The 17,531-nt window shown below is 46.0% G+C and overlaps 1 protein-coding gene across 1 annotated transcript in view; it reads left to right on the forward strand.

Annotated features, from left to right (window-relative positions):
- Positions 1-709: 709 nt before the first annotated feature.
- The window catches only part of MANBA (mannosidase beta), a 94,246-nt gene continuing 77,424 nt past the window's right edge, over positions 710-17,531 (forward strand). Inside the window, exon 1 of the mRNA XM_068231552.1 lies at positions 710-1,141. Within this exon, the coding sequence (XP_068087653.1) occupies positions 914-1,141 (228 nt within the window). The 5' untranslated portion in view covers positions 710-913. The remainder of the gene's footprint in view (positions 1,142-17,531) is intronic.

Raw genomic sequence — 17,531 nt, forward strand, 5'->3', positions numbered from 1 at the left:
CGAATTGATTTAAGCTGCGGGTGCGGGTCCGGTGCGGGTAGCGAGTTGCGGGTGCGGGTAGGGTTGCGGGTAGCGGTCTGCGGGTCGCGGGTAGTGAAAGCAAACATGTTAATTCTGACTGTGTCTTTTGCTTACTTTACTTTAAATTTGCACCTTAGAAGAAAATGTAAAAAAGCGTGTCGCGGGTAGCGGTCCTGCGGGTCGGGTGTGGGTAGCGGTTCTGCGGGTGCGGGTATCAAATTCACCAGAAAGCGGGTCGCGGGTCGGGTGCGGGTATGAAAAAGTGGACCCGCGCAGGCTTCTAGTTGGGAGTATACAGATGAACATATAGGTGAAATATATGTAAAGCATATGATTGCAGCATGTGGGTATTGTGTGCAAACCAACATATCTGCTCTCTGCTCGTCCCTCCTCCCTTCTCTGTCCACTCCCTGCCCACCATCTCCCCTTCTCTGTGTGTCCACCCCCTTCCTTCTCCTGTCCTGCTAGTCATTTCACCCCCCTTGTAAAATGATCCGAGATTCGGATCAAAGATCCGGATCTTTTCAATGATCCGATTCGAACCATCCGGATCATTGAAAAGATCCGAACTTCGCATCTCTATATAGTATTAGCAAGTGACTTTCTGAAGATTGGTTTACTTCCTCTATGTAAGGCTGGAGCCCCGCCCTTATGTGATGCTGAGCACAGACACGCCTCCCGCATCCAGCACAACACATGACTGGGCTGCCAGGAAGACCTGCTGTGTTCCTATGTCAGTGTGTATGGAGGAAATACACTTCTCAGCGGTGTGATGTGCTGTACCTGGAGCACGGCCAGTCTGTGCGCAGATAACTGCAGAGGAATTGCTTGCACTTAGGCGCTGCCCTCTGACTACGGGTGCCAGGAAACCTCATGATATTCCTCCATAGGGATGGCTACCGGCGGGGGGTCAGACCTGAGCTTTGGCAAGTGGTGGATGGTTTGTGGACTTCTGCAGATCGCTTCTGGAGCTTGGTGGGAAGCTGAGGCTGAGCATGCAGTGCAAGTGTATAGCTTGAATGGGAAATGGACCATCCGTAACTCAAACAACTCTGTAATGTTGTATGGGGAAGTTCCTGGTTGTGTGCACACTGCGCTGTATTCCGGGGGTCACATAAAGGTATGTGTTATGGCTCTATGGTCTTTTTTTAGGTATTTGCCAGAAGCACCCAAACTAAGTTTGGATGCAACAAAAATGCAACGTGGAGAGGAGCAAATTATTTTAACGTTCCCTTGGATTCTTGATCTAATGGAATTAGCAGGGGCAGGAGCCGATGTTTGTAGGGGGTTAATCTGATTCGGGGGTGAATTAATAATTATCCTGATTCATCAAGTTGTCAATAGAGTACTGTCCCAAATCTGATTAGCCCAATAGTGCACATAGGGATGTGAACTATTGGGCATTTTTTTGTGGCACATAAGTTTGAAATGTGCAAAGGTAGGTTTACAGTGACACGTGAATCGTGTAAAAACTGGATCTCAACAGAAGGCAAAAGTTGCATTATATGTGCCATGCAACACTTACAATGAAGCATACAGTACATACCAAGTATGCTTTACTGTAACTTTTAGGACCTGCATTATGTGGTACCGCACTGCGTTATGTAGATGGACCGCACTTGTAAACATATCATTACAACATAATTTCATTGCAATTTAACAGGATGCATCGCAATGTGTCACTGAATGTAGCCTGAGGTGACATGATGATAGACATGGATATGTACAGTGGCTAGTACACAAATAACTAGGCTGTGTTCCCTTTTTTTTTTCTTCCTCAGCCTGAAAGAGTTAGGCCTAGTGCACACCGGACCGTTTCCGCTGCGGTTTGCGATCTGCTTGCGGGTGCGGATCCGCTAGGGTAATGTATTTCAATGGGCTGGTGCACACCAGAGCGGGAGGCGTTTTGCAGAAACGCATACTCCCGGGCTGCTGCAGATTTTGGATTGCGGATGCGTTTCTGCCTCAATGTTAAGTATAGGAAAACCGCAAACCGCTCTGAAAAACGGCACTTCAGAGCGGTTTGCCAGGCGTTTTTTGTTACAGTAGCTGTTCAGTAACAGCTTTACTGTAACAATACATGAAATCTACTATACCAAAACCGCTACACAAAACCGCAAAACGCTAGCTGAAACGCTGCAGAAAAATAAGAAAAAGCGTTTCAAAATCTGCTAGCATTTTGCGGATCTGCTAGCGGTTTTTGGTGTGCACTAGGCCTTAAAGGGAACCTAAACTGAGAGGGATATGGATGTTTCCTTTTAAATAATGCTGGTTGCCTGGCAGTCCTGCTGATCTCTTTGGCTGCAATAGTGGCTGAATCATAGACCTGAAACAAGCATGCAGCTAATCCAGTCTGACTTCAGTCAGAGCACCTGATCTGCATACTTGTTCAGGGGCTGTGGCTGGAAGTATTAGAGGCACAGGGTCCACAGGCGAGTCAGGCAACTGGTATTATTTTAAAAGGAAAAGTCCATTTCCTTCTCAGTTTAGGTTCCCTTTAACCACTTCAGGACCACAGTGCTAACCCCCCCCCCCCCCCCCCCTAAAAACCAGGCTATTTTTTACTAAAAGGGCCACTGCAGGTTTAAGGCCAAACTGCAGGGCCGCACAACACAGCACACGAGTGATTTCCCCCCCCCCCCTCTTTTCCCCCCACTAACAGAGCTCTCTGATGGTGGGGTCTGATCACCCCCCAGGTGTTTATTTTAATATAAATATTTATATTGTCATTTTATTTTAAAAAAAAAAGTTTCGGCTGCCTCCCCCAGCCAGCCTATCACCGCGATCGGCTGTGATAGGCTCCAGCCTATCACTGCCGATCGCTCTTTTGTGCCCCAGGGGGACAGCGGTGTCACACGGCTGTCCCCAATACAGCACTGCTGCTGATCGCAACGCTGTACTATGTAAATAGATGTCGATCACGCCTTCCAACAGTTTCCTGAGCGGCAATAGCCGCTCAGAGACTGAAGTTGGGGCGGAGCTCCGCCCCCAAGAAGAATATGCGCGATCGCCTTCAGTAGCCGGCTCCAGGACCTGACGCCAATTGGTGTTAGGTGGTCCTGGGGCTGCCGCCGCGGTCATACCCATTGGCGTGGGGCGGTCTTCAAGTAGTTAAACGTCCGTTATGCAAGTGACAGTTTCTGTCTGGGTCAGACTGGTTTAAATTATACCATTACCCTCAATGATAAGTAATTTGTGCCATAAATCACTTTCCTGTCAGTAAATGGCTTCTGAGAGCAGGGAAGAGATAAAAAAAAAAAGTAAATAATTCATAGATTTGAACTCTGACATCCTTCAATGAAGGTGTCATTGAGCAGAGACCATGAAACAAAAAATTTAAAAAGTAGATTTAAATATAAATTAAAACTGTAGGATAACTAAAAAAGTCATTTTTAGGAGTAGGATAGTTAGTTGTTTTTCTCCTCAGTTTATTTTCACCTTGGATGTCCTTTAAGTCTTGTTTCACACTGTCCTAAGAAATGTTCCGTTCAGCGGTCCGAAATTGGATGCTAGTCTACTTTTAGGGGACCCAGCAGATCCTCCTGCGATATTTAACACTTTTTTTTTTTCTCCAAATTCACAAAAGTTTCCCCCCTTAGGCAGAAGTTTGGTAATTTACTGAACAAACATGCCTCAATTCACTAAGCACCTGCCGGTAACTGTCACTTACCAGCTTCTAGCAGGGCAGAAGGCAGGTAGGGAGCTGTGTTTGTGACTCGGTAGGTTTCCAGACTGTGCATACTGTCATCCCTTTAGATGTGCTGAAGCCACCAAGGGAAGTTCTTCTGTGTGCTACAATACAAATATGCGCATCTAAAGGGATGCCCGCAGAATTGTCAGCTTCTTCTGCATTGATACACTGAAAGACCCACCGGCATCCCTGTTGCATCCAATCAGCGTGAGAAGCAGGCTGTGTGGCTCTCCCTATTGGCTGCCTTGTTCTCCCCAAAGGCTGTCTGTCAAGTTACCGTACAGAGACAGCAGGGAGAGAGACAGTTATCGGCTGCTGTGAGCTGGAGAAAAATTCCGAACACTTTTGGCCGGTAAATGACATGCGAAAATCTTTGTGAATTGACATTTCCAGAAGTAATTGCCGCACAAATCGGTAATTTACCTCGCTAGTCGGGAACAGTTATTTTCTGTGCAGTGATAGGATGGGCGAATAGTAACTTGGTAAGGTGATGGGTAAAATCAGCCGTTTTGAGCATTACTAAATGTGGAAATGCTTTGTGAATAGAGCCCATAGTGTCTTGGCCAAATAGAAAGGGCGTAGTTTATTACAATCTATTGGAAACCTAGCAGTTTGAGAGGGTGCTGTCCCCACAATCACATTAGCTGAATTTGAGGTTTTCTGTTGGGACCCCTAAAGTAGACTAGTGCCCGAAAATTGAACCCAACAGATGCGAACGGATGGATCCAATCGCATCAGTCTTTTTGAAATGGATATGTGTGGTCCATTCCGCTGAACAAAATGCAAATGTTGGGAGTCTGTAATAATTCTGGAGCAACTGATCCTTCACATTACTAAGCGGTATTTGAATGAAACTCTCGGATGAAAAACTAATGCCCAGTGCAAAAATTGATGGATCAGTTTTGGATCCGTGCATTGTGAATAATATCTACAAGTAAATGGAGAACTGTGCTATATACATGCTTACTGCAAACTAGAGAGTACAGTACAGCATTGAATGCCATCCAGCTACCACCCTATCTTCCTCCTCCCCTTTGCATCTAAACTACTAGAGTGTCTAATCCACCAACACGACCCTTTACCTTATTTATTTATTATTTATTTATTTATTGTATTTATAAAGCGCCAACATGGCTCCAACTCCCTGCTTGACCCCCTACAATCAGTATTTCGTCCAGCCCACTCCACTGAGACTGCCCACACCAAGGTCGTTGACCTCACGCTCGCCAAGGCTGATGGAAAATACACCATCCTTCTCCTCCTTGACCTCTCATTAGCATTTGACACAATCAATCATTCCAGGCTTCTCCAATCCCTGAAATCTATGGGTATCCAAGACCTTGCCCTAACTGGTTCTCCTCCTATCTCTCAAATGGCTCCTTTAAGACCTCCTTCAATGGTTCCTTCTAAACCTCCACCGATCCTTTCAGTTGGGTTCCCCCAAAGCTCTGTTCTTGGACCCTGCTGTTCTCAATTTACACCGCCTCCATTGGCAAACTTATATCCAACTCTGGGCTTCAACTATCACCTATATGCAGATGACCTCCAGATTTACCTCCATACTGTGGACCTCTCCACCACCACCATGGAAAAGGTATCCTCCTGCCTCTCAGCTATCTCATTCTGGATGTCTACCAGGTTCCTAAAGTTAAACCTGGATAAAACTCCTAATCTTCCTGCCCTGGGCAGTATCACCCCCCCCCCCCCCCCCCAGAACATCTATGTCGCTGTCAATGGCACAATCATCCCCCCAACCACACAAGCCTGCTGCCTGGGTGTCACCCTGGACTCTTCTTCACCTCCCCACATCCAAACCATTGCTAGGGCCTGCAATTTTCATTTACGCAACATCTCCAAGATATGGTTTTTCCTGGCCCCAGACACTGCCAAACTCCCTGTCCATGCCCTAATCATCTCCCACCTGAACTACTGCAACACCCTCCTGTCAGGTCTTCATCAGAACTGCATCGCCCCCACCTTTAATTTTTCATGAACACAGCAGCCAGACTAATCTACTCCTCCCACTGCTCTGTCTCCACAACTCCCATATAGGGTTGCCGCGATATACCGGTATTACGATATATCGCAGTTTGTTTGTGCACGGTAACCATACTGTGCACAATTTCATTTTACCGGTTTTAGGGGGCGGGAGGGCGGGGCGGCGGGGATGCGACACAGCGACGAGTGCATGAACAGCGGCGGGGATACAAATACTCACTTGCGAGAAGCCAGCTCCGTCCTTCACGATGTACCCGGGCTTCATTGTACTTCATGTTCTTGCATCACATTTCCTTGAAACAGCGCCCCCTGGATGCTATTACAAGATGATGCAACAACATGAAGTAGGACCAGGCTGCCGGCATGTGAGTATACCTATCTCTGGCTACCTATGCTGAGAGCACCTTCTACTGACTACACCCATCCCTGGCTACCTATGCTGCGAGCACCTACTACTGGCTACACTTAACCCTGGCTACCTAGCCTACGAGCACTTACTACTGACTACACCTATCTCTTGTTACCTATACTGCGAGCACCTACTACTGCCTACACCTGTCACTGGCTACCTATTCTGCAAGCACCTACTACTGGCTACACCTGTCTCTGGCTACCTATGCTGCGAGCACCTACTACTGGCTACACCCATCACTGGCTACCTATGCTGCAAGCACCTACTACTGGCAACACTTGTCCCTGGCTACCTATGCTGCGAGCACCTACTACTGACTACACCTATCACTGACTACCTATACTGCGGCCACCTACTACTGGCCACACCTATCCCTGGCTACCTATGCTGCGGCCACCTACTACTGGCTACACCTATCCTTGGCTACCTATGCTGCGGCCACCTACTACTAGCTACACCTATCCCTGTCTACCTATGCTGCGGACACCTACTACTGGCTACAGGGGGGGGCCCGGGTCCAAATAATTGTACAATACCATATACCGTAATACCGTCATACCGTGGTATTTTCTTTGACGGTTATCATACCGTGGATTTTCATACCGTTGCAACCCTACTCCCATATGCAAATCCCTTTACTGGCTTCTAATTCGCATTAGAATCTGCTTCAAGATGCTATGTTGTGTATTGATTTGTAGGCCAAAGTCCTGCCCGACCTACATCTCTGACCTGGTCAGCAGAAACACACCTGGCTGCCCACTTTCCCACTTTGCTCCTCCTCCTACCCCCCCCCCCCGCCCCCCATGCATCTTGCACTCCCATACGCAACTACAGGACTTCGCTAGAGCTGCCCCCATCCTGTGGAACTCTTTCCCACTGCCCATCAGTCTTGCCCCCTCCTTCAACAGTTTCAAAAAAGCACTCAAAATTCACCTCTTCAAAGAGGCCTACCCCACCTTGACACTGCCTTAACTCTGCCAAGAACCTCTCGATGCACCCCCTCCTCCTTTTGTGTCACCACCCTCTCCCTCTAAATTGTAAGCCTGTGGCAGGGCCCTCTCCCCTTGTATATCATACTTGATTGTACCATTTACCCAGAATATGTGAACTTGTATTATTGGCACTACCACTCCAGTGTATGATCTGCCATTGTAATCCTACCTGTATTGTGTTGTGTATCTTATTGCTTATTACCTGTATTGTTGTATATATTGCCTATTTCCTGTATTGTGCTGTCTGTATTCCTGTGTATTGTACAGCACTGCATAACATGTTGGTGCTATATAAATCTAATAAATAATAATAAATGCCCCAGTGCTTGTACAACAGTGTATGAGTTTTCAAGCCATAGCGGATGTCTTCTCAGGTTCTCTTTTAAAGAAAACCTGTAATGAGAAAGTTCCCCGGGAGGGTGGGGTTGGTACTCACCTCGGTGGGGGAAGCCTCTGGATCCTATTGAGGCTTCCCCATCCTCCTGTGTCCCGCGGCGGTCTCGCTGTACCCCTCCGAACAGCAGGGACATAAATATTTACCTTCCCGGCTCCAGCGCAGGCACAGTACCGGCTCTCTGCTCGGAGATTGGCGGAAATAGCCGATCACTGTCGGCCCGCTGTACTGCACAGACGCAAGTCTCCTGCGCTTGCGTAGTACAGCGGACCCGACGGAGATCGGCTATCTCCGTGCTGAGAGCCACAACAGCGCCACCCGCTGGAGCCAGGGAAGCTAAATAAATCTAGCTTTTTTCAGGCTTATCGAGCCAGGTTTGCGGGAGACTTTGGGGGAGCCAGCGCTGGATTGCCTGCAGCTACAGGGGAGAGGGAAGCCTCATTGGGACCCTAAGGCTTCCCCCTCCTGAGGTAAGTACCCCCGGGATATTGAAGCTGCATTATTTATTTATTTCCTTTTAAACAATGCAAATTGCCTGGCTGTCCTGCTGATCTTCTGCCTCTTAATACTTTTAGCCATAGACCCTGATCAAGCATGCAGATCAGATGTTTGAAGTTTGATTGGATTTTGCACATGCTTGTTTCTGGTTTGTGATTCAGGTACGTGATGCATGAAAGATAGCAGGGTGCCAGGCAACTGCTATTTTAGGACGTTTATCGAGTAGTTCAGCTGCCTGGCTGGGTGTTGCAAGCGCCATTTGGCTGCAGTGACTTGCAGCTGAATGGCGGTGTTAGGTAACAAGCAGCAGCGTTACTTGGCAGTGAAAACATGGTGAGAACATGTCACGTCTAAGTGCGGAAAACTCCATGCTCAGATGCATCTATATGGCGGGGCTACCTGTCCACTGACTGCTGACAGACGGAAGCAGTTGATAGCTGGTAAATTCAATCTTCAGCTGCTTGTGTAAAAGAGCCCTTAACCACTTGAGGAGCTAGCCTTTACCCCCCCTTAAGGACCAGCGCTGCTTTTTCAGATCTGTGCTGGGTGGGCTCTACAGCCCCCAGCACAGATCAAATGACAGGCAGAGCGACCAGACCGCCCCCTTTTTTCCCCACTAGGGGGATGATGTGCTGGGGGGGGGGTCTGATTGCTCCTGCATGCTGCGGGGGGGGGGGGCACCTCAAAGCCCCCTCCACCGCAGGATTCTCCCTCTCCTCCCTCCCTTCCCCGAGAGATCGGAGGCTGCACAGGAACGGATCTGTCCTGTGCAGCCTCTAACAAGCTCCCCGCTGTCATGTGACAGCGATCCCCGGCCGCTGATTGGCCGGGGATCGCTGATCTACTACAATGCTGCTACTGTAGCAGCGTTGTAAAAATGTAAACAAAGCGGATTATTTCCGCTTGTGTTTACATTTAGCCTGCGATCGGCGGCCCGCAGGCTAATCACGGAGCCCCCCGCCGTGAAATGACAGGAAATAGCCACTCGCGCGAGCGGCTGTTTCCTGATTAATTAGCCTGCAGCCGGTGTCGCTGGTCCTGCAGCTGCCACTTTGCCGGTATGAGTGCACGGTCGGCAAGTGGTTAAAGAGAACCCGAGGTGGATGTTCGGGGGGCAGATGTGACACAGAGGCATGTTCTCTTCCTAATGACATGGCTCTGTGTCCTCCAACAGCCTCTCTGCCCACCGCTGCGCCATAGCCCCCGAGTTTAGCTACAAGATTTGTTGCCAACGCGGAGGTTAACAGAGAGGAGAAGGATTCCCTGCTCAAAATTCCTGCCAGGGCGTTCCTGCAGGGTTTCCTGAGCTGCCATTGGGCAGCTCTCTCTCCATGGCCGCGCCTCCTGCCGCTCCCCCGCCTCCCTGCACGCTGCGAGACACACAGTCTCTTAGTGCAGCATTGTGACCCAGAGGTGAAAGTGGGCCATTGCGGCCCATGAGAGCGGCGGTTTTTGCGGGTACCTGATCTGCTCAGCCCCAGGGAGCCTACTTTTTTTTTTGTACTGTGTTTTTGGTGCGTTAGCGGTTTTTTTTTTTTACCGCAGATGCGCTTTGCATGCATTTGCAGTTTCGCATATACAAAACACTTATGCGTTTTTTCTTTTGCGTTTTATGCAAATCACTAGGAACACAACAGATAGCAGAAATACATCATAAAACAATTTTTTTTTTTTTTTTACCAAAAACACATGTAAAATGCATACTGTTGCATTTCCATTGACTTTCATTATGTGCTTTTTTAAGATTATGCAACAGAACCAGTGTTTTTGAAAATGCACGCATCAAAACGCATATGTATTTTCTTTTCCTGCGACCCATAGACTTCCATTAGTGGCGAAAACGCAGCGTTTTCCACAGTGCTAGCGTTTCTGCAAAGTGTGCACCTAGCCTGAAACTCACATGGGGCAAGTAACAGATGTGGGTAATTTAAAACTCACGCCTGAAAGCAGATAAAAAGGAGACTTAGGGCTTGTTCACACCTCGGGCGTTTTTGCTTTTAAGCGCCAGCGATTTTCAAAATCGTCCTAAGAGCACTTCTGCAATGATTCCCTATGAGAGTGTTCACATCTGAGCGGTTTGTTTCCGATCTGCTCAGCAAAGCGCCTGTACCACTTTTGGGGCGATTTGACTCAATGGAATGTATAGGGAAATCGCAAAGCGCTTTGTATAGTGATTTCCCCAGTGCTTTCATGAATAAATACATGGTATTTATTAATTTCCAGGTGAAAATCGTGCACTTCCTGACTCTCATCAGGAAGTGAAGAATCGGAATAGTTTTGCATAAGTGCTTACAAAAGCGCTTTATACAAAAATCGAAGCGCGCAGGTAAGTGCCGGGAGAGGGGGGAAAAAAAAACGCCCCAACAATTTAAAATCAATGGCGTCAAGTACGTACGTACATCTTGATTTTTCCGAACGACTTGTCTTTCAATCCGGCCGTTTGAACGACAGTTGGACGTGTGTACATGCGATCGTTAGACTGATAGCAGCAATTTTGGGACTAATCGCTTGGCGGATCCGTTGGGACTAACTGTCATTCAAATAACAGTTAGTTCCATACGTGTGAACAAACGACTGGGAGTAGTTTGTACACGTAATGGCCATTCAAACATAAAGTCTTTTGATCAGTTGTTTGATCTGGTCCATTGTTCAGTCAATTGACATGTAAATTAGCTGACATTAGCATACCAGCCGTTTTTTCGGTTTGTGTCTACAAGGACGTTTGAACGACTTGTTGTTTGAACGGACAATTTTGTTCAAATGTCCGGTTTGAACGACAATCTGGTGTAAAAAATAGATGTGTGTATGCACCTCTATGCATGGACAACATAAAGAGAAACTGTCTGAGGACTTGAGAACCAAAATTGTGGAAAAAATATCCATCTCAAGGTTACAAGTCCATCTCCAGAGTTCTAGATTTACCTTTGTCCCACAGTGTGCAACATTATCAAGAAGTTTTCAACCCAGGACACTGTAGCTAATCTCCCTGGGCATGGATGGAAGAGAAAAAATTTTGCAACGCAGGATAGTCTAGATGGTGGATAAGCAGCCCCCAAATAGGTTCCAAATATTCAATCTGTCCCTGCAGGCTCAGAGAGCTTCAGTGTCAGCTCAAACTATCAGTCAACATTTAAATGAAATGAAACGTTATGGCAGGAGATCCAGGAGGACCCCACTGCTGACACAGAGACATAAAAAAGCAAGACTACAGTTTGCAAAATTGTACTTGAGTAAACCAAAAAACCTTCTGGGAAATCATCTTGTGGGACAGATGAGTCCCAAGATAGAGCTTTTTGGTAAAGCACATCATTCTACTATTATCAATATGAAGGACAGCGCTCCTCTTCTTTAAAACACAACCTGCAAAGTCAAAAAGACCTCAACATAGTGCATTACTGCTACAGATACAGGAATAAGTAACACCCCAGTGAAAAAACGGTGCTCCACTCGTGTACCACACACTGTGCGATTTTATCCACACGGTCCCCTTTAGGCTAGTTACACACCGGGACGTTGCATTATAGTGGACGTTATGGTCGAATAACGTCCCCTAACGCAACGCCCTGCCGGTGTTGGTAGAGGATGTTGAGTGAGCAGCGTTAAGCGGCTCTTTCCGCATTAGGGCAGTGAGAGTGGCGCTGATTGGCCGGCGGGACTACGTGATGCGGAGTGAAATACTCTGCATCACGTGGTAGCGCCAGACAATCAGCGGCCACCAGTGCAGTGCATATTGAGTAGCCATGTGCGTAGCTACATAGCGGCCTCTCCCCGCCTCCTCTCCACCCCAACACTGAGCATGTGCAAACAGTCTACTGCGGCTTTAGCCGCTGGAACGCTATAGTATGCTGCACGTTCTGAAGAACGTGCAGCGTTACATGTAAACGCAACGTGGGCAGTGTGAACAGCCCCATTGACTTTGTATTGCTGTAAGTTGGGGAGCTTTACAGGCTGCACTAACGTGCGCCTGTAACGTCCCTGTGTGGAAGCAGCCTTAAGATAACAGGCTCACCAGATGTAATCCACCTCAGTTTTTCAGGTGGGTCTCTCATATAAATCAATCAGCCAACGATCTAGCAGCATTTGAAATTCCAACGGTTTTAATCCAAAGTTGCCCTTTAAAAAATCACAATAAAAAACAGACATAGTGTAAAACCATTACAAAACTGCCATTGCCCTGCGCTGGGTTACACTCACGTAGCACAGATGAATGAAGCGCATGTCAGGCTTACTGTCAGCCTAGCGGTGCCACCTCCACTGCGGTATCTGCGTCCCGTCTCTGCTGCGGCGCTCCCGCTTGTACAACGCTGTTCGGCCGGCTCACGTACTCCAGTCAGCTCCTAGTGACGTCAGGAGCTCCAGACTCCGCGCTTGCGCGTTTTCATCCGTCAAGGGACACCCTCAGAGGCTGACGTCACTGGAGCGTCCGACGTCCTTTATACTCTTATCCGCGTACGTTGAATACAATGCGACCCATAGGTCGCGTGAGTCCCATGTGACTAAGTCCACATGAATCGTATTACCATCTGTTGGAACGCAAACGGACCATCCCGGCGCATCCTTACTTGCTCACGATAGGCCATTAGTCCTTAGCCAGCCATATCCCTATTACATGCGCCATCTACTGGACATTTTATATTACTGCTCTTAATCACATAAAATTTATGCTCACAATTAAAATTCACATTTTAAAAACATGTCAATAATATTCAGTGCTGCTATCTTCATCTTTATATGGCTGGCCACTGACCAATATGCCATCAATTTAAAAAAATATATATACATATATGGAGGTGACTCCTGGCCATTCAGTCTATTACCTTTCACCCTATTAAACTATCACCATAATTCCTACCAGACAAAAAATCGCCATTAAACCCACTGCACATCTAATTCTTTAGCTAAGCGCTTTAAATCCATTAAATATATAGCTCTAAGGCCAACATTTCCATATAGCCTTTATTAAAAAACCAATAACATAATCTTATATGTGTCCATACAGCCCTCGGTTACATGTGTGCCATATAAAATGGCCACCTACAGGGGAGAAGCCTGTAGCCAAATGGGTGTCATTACCTTGTGCCCTTAGGGATCTCCTATCCCCTATGTGTCCCTCTTATACTAAAACCCCAAAGTGTCCCCCACATTATATGTGCAATAGGGCCACAGTATTCTCGACACCTTGTAAACCCCTATCATGTCCCATTAGTGTCACAATTACGTGGTACCTATCCACTATCCTTGGGCTGTTTCCTATTAATCTCGATTCCCCAATTATTAAAGTGCATAGCCTCCCTATCAATTTATCATCAGCCCCTGTCTATTCTCACAGATCATTCGTAATAAAAACAATTTAGATCGAATTCCACATCCAGGACCCCTAGGTATCAGGGTTTTTCAAGTTGTAGATCCACCGCCCCTCCACTTGGGAAAGGTCCCTGACCAGACTAGACTCTCCATCTTTTAACATGGGCCTCTATGCCCATAAAATTTCATCCCTGATGGGTCACTATTATGAAATAATCGAAAGTGGTTTGACACGCTATGTGTGGCCAGCCCTCTTCTAATATTAGCTACATGTTCACCAATTCTTTTGTGTAATTTTCTTGTGGTACGACCCACATATTCCATATCACAGGGGCATTTTAATAAATAGGTCACCCCTTTTTGAATTACACGTGATACTGTCTTATTGCAATCATCTGCCCTGTATTGTTTGATGCAAACGAAAATTCCCCTCTGGGGCAGTGCTTCTCTGCATCCTCTGCAGTTTTCAACATGGAAAAAAAATCCTTTCTGTCCAAAACATATCCCCAGTTCTTATTTGGGGCGGGTTCACACAACTTGGTACCAGTTTTGATTTTAGATTAGGGGCTTTTTTATACACAAAACCTGGAATTTCAGGCACCGCCTTCTTTCAAAACACCATCCAACCGCAAAATATTCCAGTGCTTCTTAATTATATGTTCTACGTCTCTATACTGACCATTATAATTCAACAATATATCAAATTCCCTGCTTTTTTTGCCGTTGTGTATTCTTTGCTTTATTTTTCATAAGCTCAGCTCTATCCATGGCTGCCACTTTTTCCACTTGTATGTTTAGGATATCTTCCTTATATCCCCTTTTCTATAAATCTTTGTACTAGAATATTACTCTGTGTTCTAAAGGTCTCAACCTCAACAATTTCGCCTAATCCGCATTAGTTGTCCCTTGGGTATATTTTCAAGCCATCTTTTATGATGGCAGCTTTCTACTGGAACGTAGCCATTCTTGTCCGTGGGGTTTGAAAAAAGTCTCTGTATTTAATAAGTTGTCTTTTTTCTTTATGACCAAGTCTAAGAAACTCCACCTGGTCATAAAGACTTGTTAAATGAGATTTTTATAGGGCTCCAATGATTATTAGCCCTGTTGAAAAATTGCCCCTAAGGACTCTTCTGGGCCTCTCCATATAAAGAACAGGTCGTCAATGAAACCTGTTCCAGGAGACTATATATTCTGCCCCCTCCCATCAATAGAAGTTCTTGTCCCCATTTGGCCATATAAATATTTGCCACTGAGGGTGCAAATTTTGCCCCCGTGGCACATCCTGTTTGTTGGACATAGAATTCATTCTCGTACCAAAAATAATTGTGTTCTAATGCATATTTTAATAACTCCATAATAAAATCTATTTGCTTTGTCTTTAAATTCCCCAGTTGTTTGAGCGCTTCTTCCACTGTCTGCATACCCTCCTTGTGCGGGATAACTGTGTATAAGGACGTGACATCCCCAGTTATCAAGATATCCCCTTTTTTCCATTCCCACATCTCTTAATTTTTTGAAGCAGATGTTTGGTTTCCTTTAGCAGGTGTGGTAATTGGCCCACAATGTTCTGGAGGAATATGTCAATATATTCACCCACTCTTTGCGTGAGTGAACCCACCTCACTTACAATGGGTCTACCCGGAGGGTTTTCAATATTTTTATGGATCTTCGGATTGCAATACGGTGGGTTGGTGGGTAATAAATACAGGAGTTCATTTGTGGAGATAAGTCTCCTCTCCCCGTATTAGCACATTCTTTAAACTTGTTTCATATTCACGTGTGGGGTCCTTCTTTAATTTTTTATAGGTTTGTTGATCCCCAAACAATCTGACCATCTCATTTTTATACTGCAGCGAGTTCATTATAACCAGACCCCCCCCCCCCCCCCCCCCCCCCCCCCCCTTCTTTGTCTGCTGGCTTCAGAACTAAATCTTTATTCTCTACTATTTCAAGAATCTGTTGATTAATCTGTCTGGTTTCTTAATTTCCAATCTCTCCAAACCTTGGAGCACAGCCCTTTTAAACGTATCAATGGTACTTTCTTTAGAGGCATCTTGTGGATTAAACAAAGATCTTTTTTTTAGATTTGTATGCACATACTCTTGAGGGATAGGATTGGCTCTGTTGGTGGGGCCTTCGCACCTCAGGAAATATTTTTTCTGTGTTAACTTCCTTACATATTTATGTCTACATACACCCCAAATTTATTCAACCTGCTTGGGAGTCCTTTGTCCAGAAGTTTCAACTGTGGTTTTGTTAATTGAGCACCACTAATGTTGAATATGCCCCCTGTCTTTATTTCCTTCTTATTTTGTTGCTCTCTCCTTCCACCCCTTGTCCCTCTCCTGTTCTTTATTCGCCCCCTCTCATCCTTCTTGCTGATACGTGTATGGGTGTCCCCATCTGGTTCTCTGCTTTACCCCTATAAAAAGGCTCATCATACGTGTTTAATTGCTCATATCTATTTGATATAGGAATACCATCATACTTATGCTCATTGTCTATTCCCCTGAAGGAAGGTGTCTTCCCCTTTCCTCTGTCTTAGATTGTAAAACTTTTCCCCAAATCTTGCCCGGTTGTGGGGATATTTAGGTGGAATCAGTTTTTTTGGGACTCAACCTCTTCCTCCTAGAGGATAGTTCCTCCCTCCCTCCCTCCCTCTGGGTTTATCTGTCTCCCCCGATTATCCTGGATATCTACTTTTTGGGTGCCAGACACATTAGTAGTCCCCGTGTTTTCTATAGGGGTAACCACTTCTTGTTTACTCTGTGCATTAATGTTAGTTCCATTTTGCCATTTGTAGGCCTTCTTTTGCTTATATCCCCCCCCCCCCCCCCCCCAATCATTGTGGAATCTGGAATCTTCTCTGTCTAACTTCTATGATTTCTTGCTCATTCTTGGTTAATTTACCTGTGAGCTCCTCCATATGTTTCTTATAGGCTTCTTTTTCTTTGAATGGTTCCATAGCTAGTTTTAATTGATCAATGTCTCCTCCTAATCTCTCCAATCTAGCTTGTTTTCTTTTCGCAAGAATCTTAAGTAGGTTCACCCCACTTTGGTTCAGGAATTCCCCCATTTCCTTATCATTTGATTCATTATTTTCTCCATCATTGATTAGGAGATCCCACCTATATCTTTTGGGAACTATATCTTCCTCTATATTTCGATTCAGGCTGGCATGCTCCCACCATGCCACCTGTTCTTTCAACATAAGATTATGTAAACTTTTAATATTCCCTTACAATGTCTCTATTCTAGCTTTAACAGGTTCTTTGGAGAGAATCCCTGCTATGTTTATAGCTGACCCATTTCTCAATGCAAAAGCATCCATATTGGACACTGCAGTGGAGGTGGCACCGCTAGGCTGACAGTAAGCCTGACATGCGCTTAATTCATCTGAGCTACGTGAGTGTAACACAGCGCAGGACAATGGCAGTTTTGTAATGGTTTTACACTGTCTGTTTTTATTGTGATTTTTTTAAAGTGCAACTTTGGATTAAAACCGTTGGAATTTCAATTCTGCTAGATCGTTGGCTGATTGATTTATATGAGAGACCCACCTGAAAATTGAGGTGGATTACATCTGGTGAGCCTGTTATCTTAACCACTTGCCGACCGCGCACTCATAACGCGCGTCGGCAAAGTGGCAGCTGCAGGACCAGCGACGCAGATATGCTTTGCTGGCTGCAGGCTAATTAATCAGGAAACAGCCGCTCGCGCGAGCTTCCTGTCAACTCACGGCAGGGGGCTCCGTGAATAGCCTGCGGGTCGCCGATCGCGGCTCGCAGGCTAAATGTAAACACAAGCGGAAATAATCCGCTTTGTTTACATTTGTACAACGCTGCAAACAGTAGCAGCGTTGTACTAGATCAGCGATCCCCGGCCAATCAGCGGCCGGGGATCACTGTCACATGACAGGCAGGAGCCTGTTAGAGGCTGCACAGGACAGATCCGTTCCTGTGCAGCCTCCGATCTCCGGGGAAGGGAGGGAGGAGAGGGAGAGGGGGAATCCTGCGGTGGAGGGGGTTTTGAGGTGCCCCCCAATGATGGAGAAAATAATGAATCAAATGATAAGGAAATGGGGGAATTCCTGAACCAAAGTGGGGTTTAAATAATATAATAACATACTCTCTTGACATGCATATTTAAAAATTTCAGACCCTTGGGTAACTATTTTTGTTTTTGTTTTGTTTTTTTTATTGTATTTTTTTTATAATTTTT

Source organism: Hyperolius riggenbachi, chromosome 1, assembly GCF_040937935.1.
Source record: "Hyperolius riggenbachi isolate aHypRig1 chromosome 1, aHypRig1.pri, whole genome shotgun sequence".
Lineage (NCBI taxonomy): Eukaryota > Metazoa > Chordata > Amphibia > Anura > Hyperoliidae > Hyperolius > Hyperolius riggenbachi.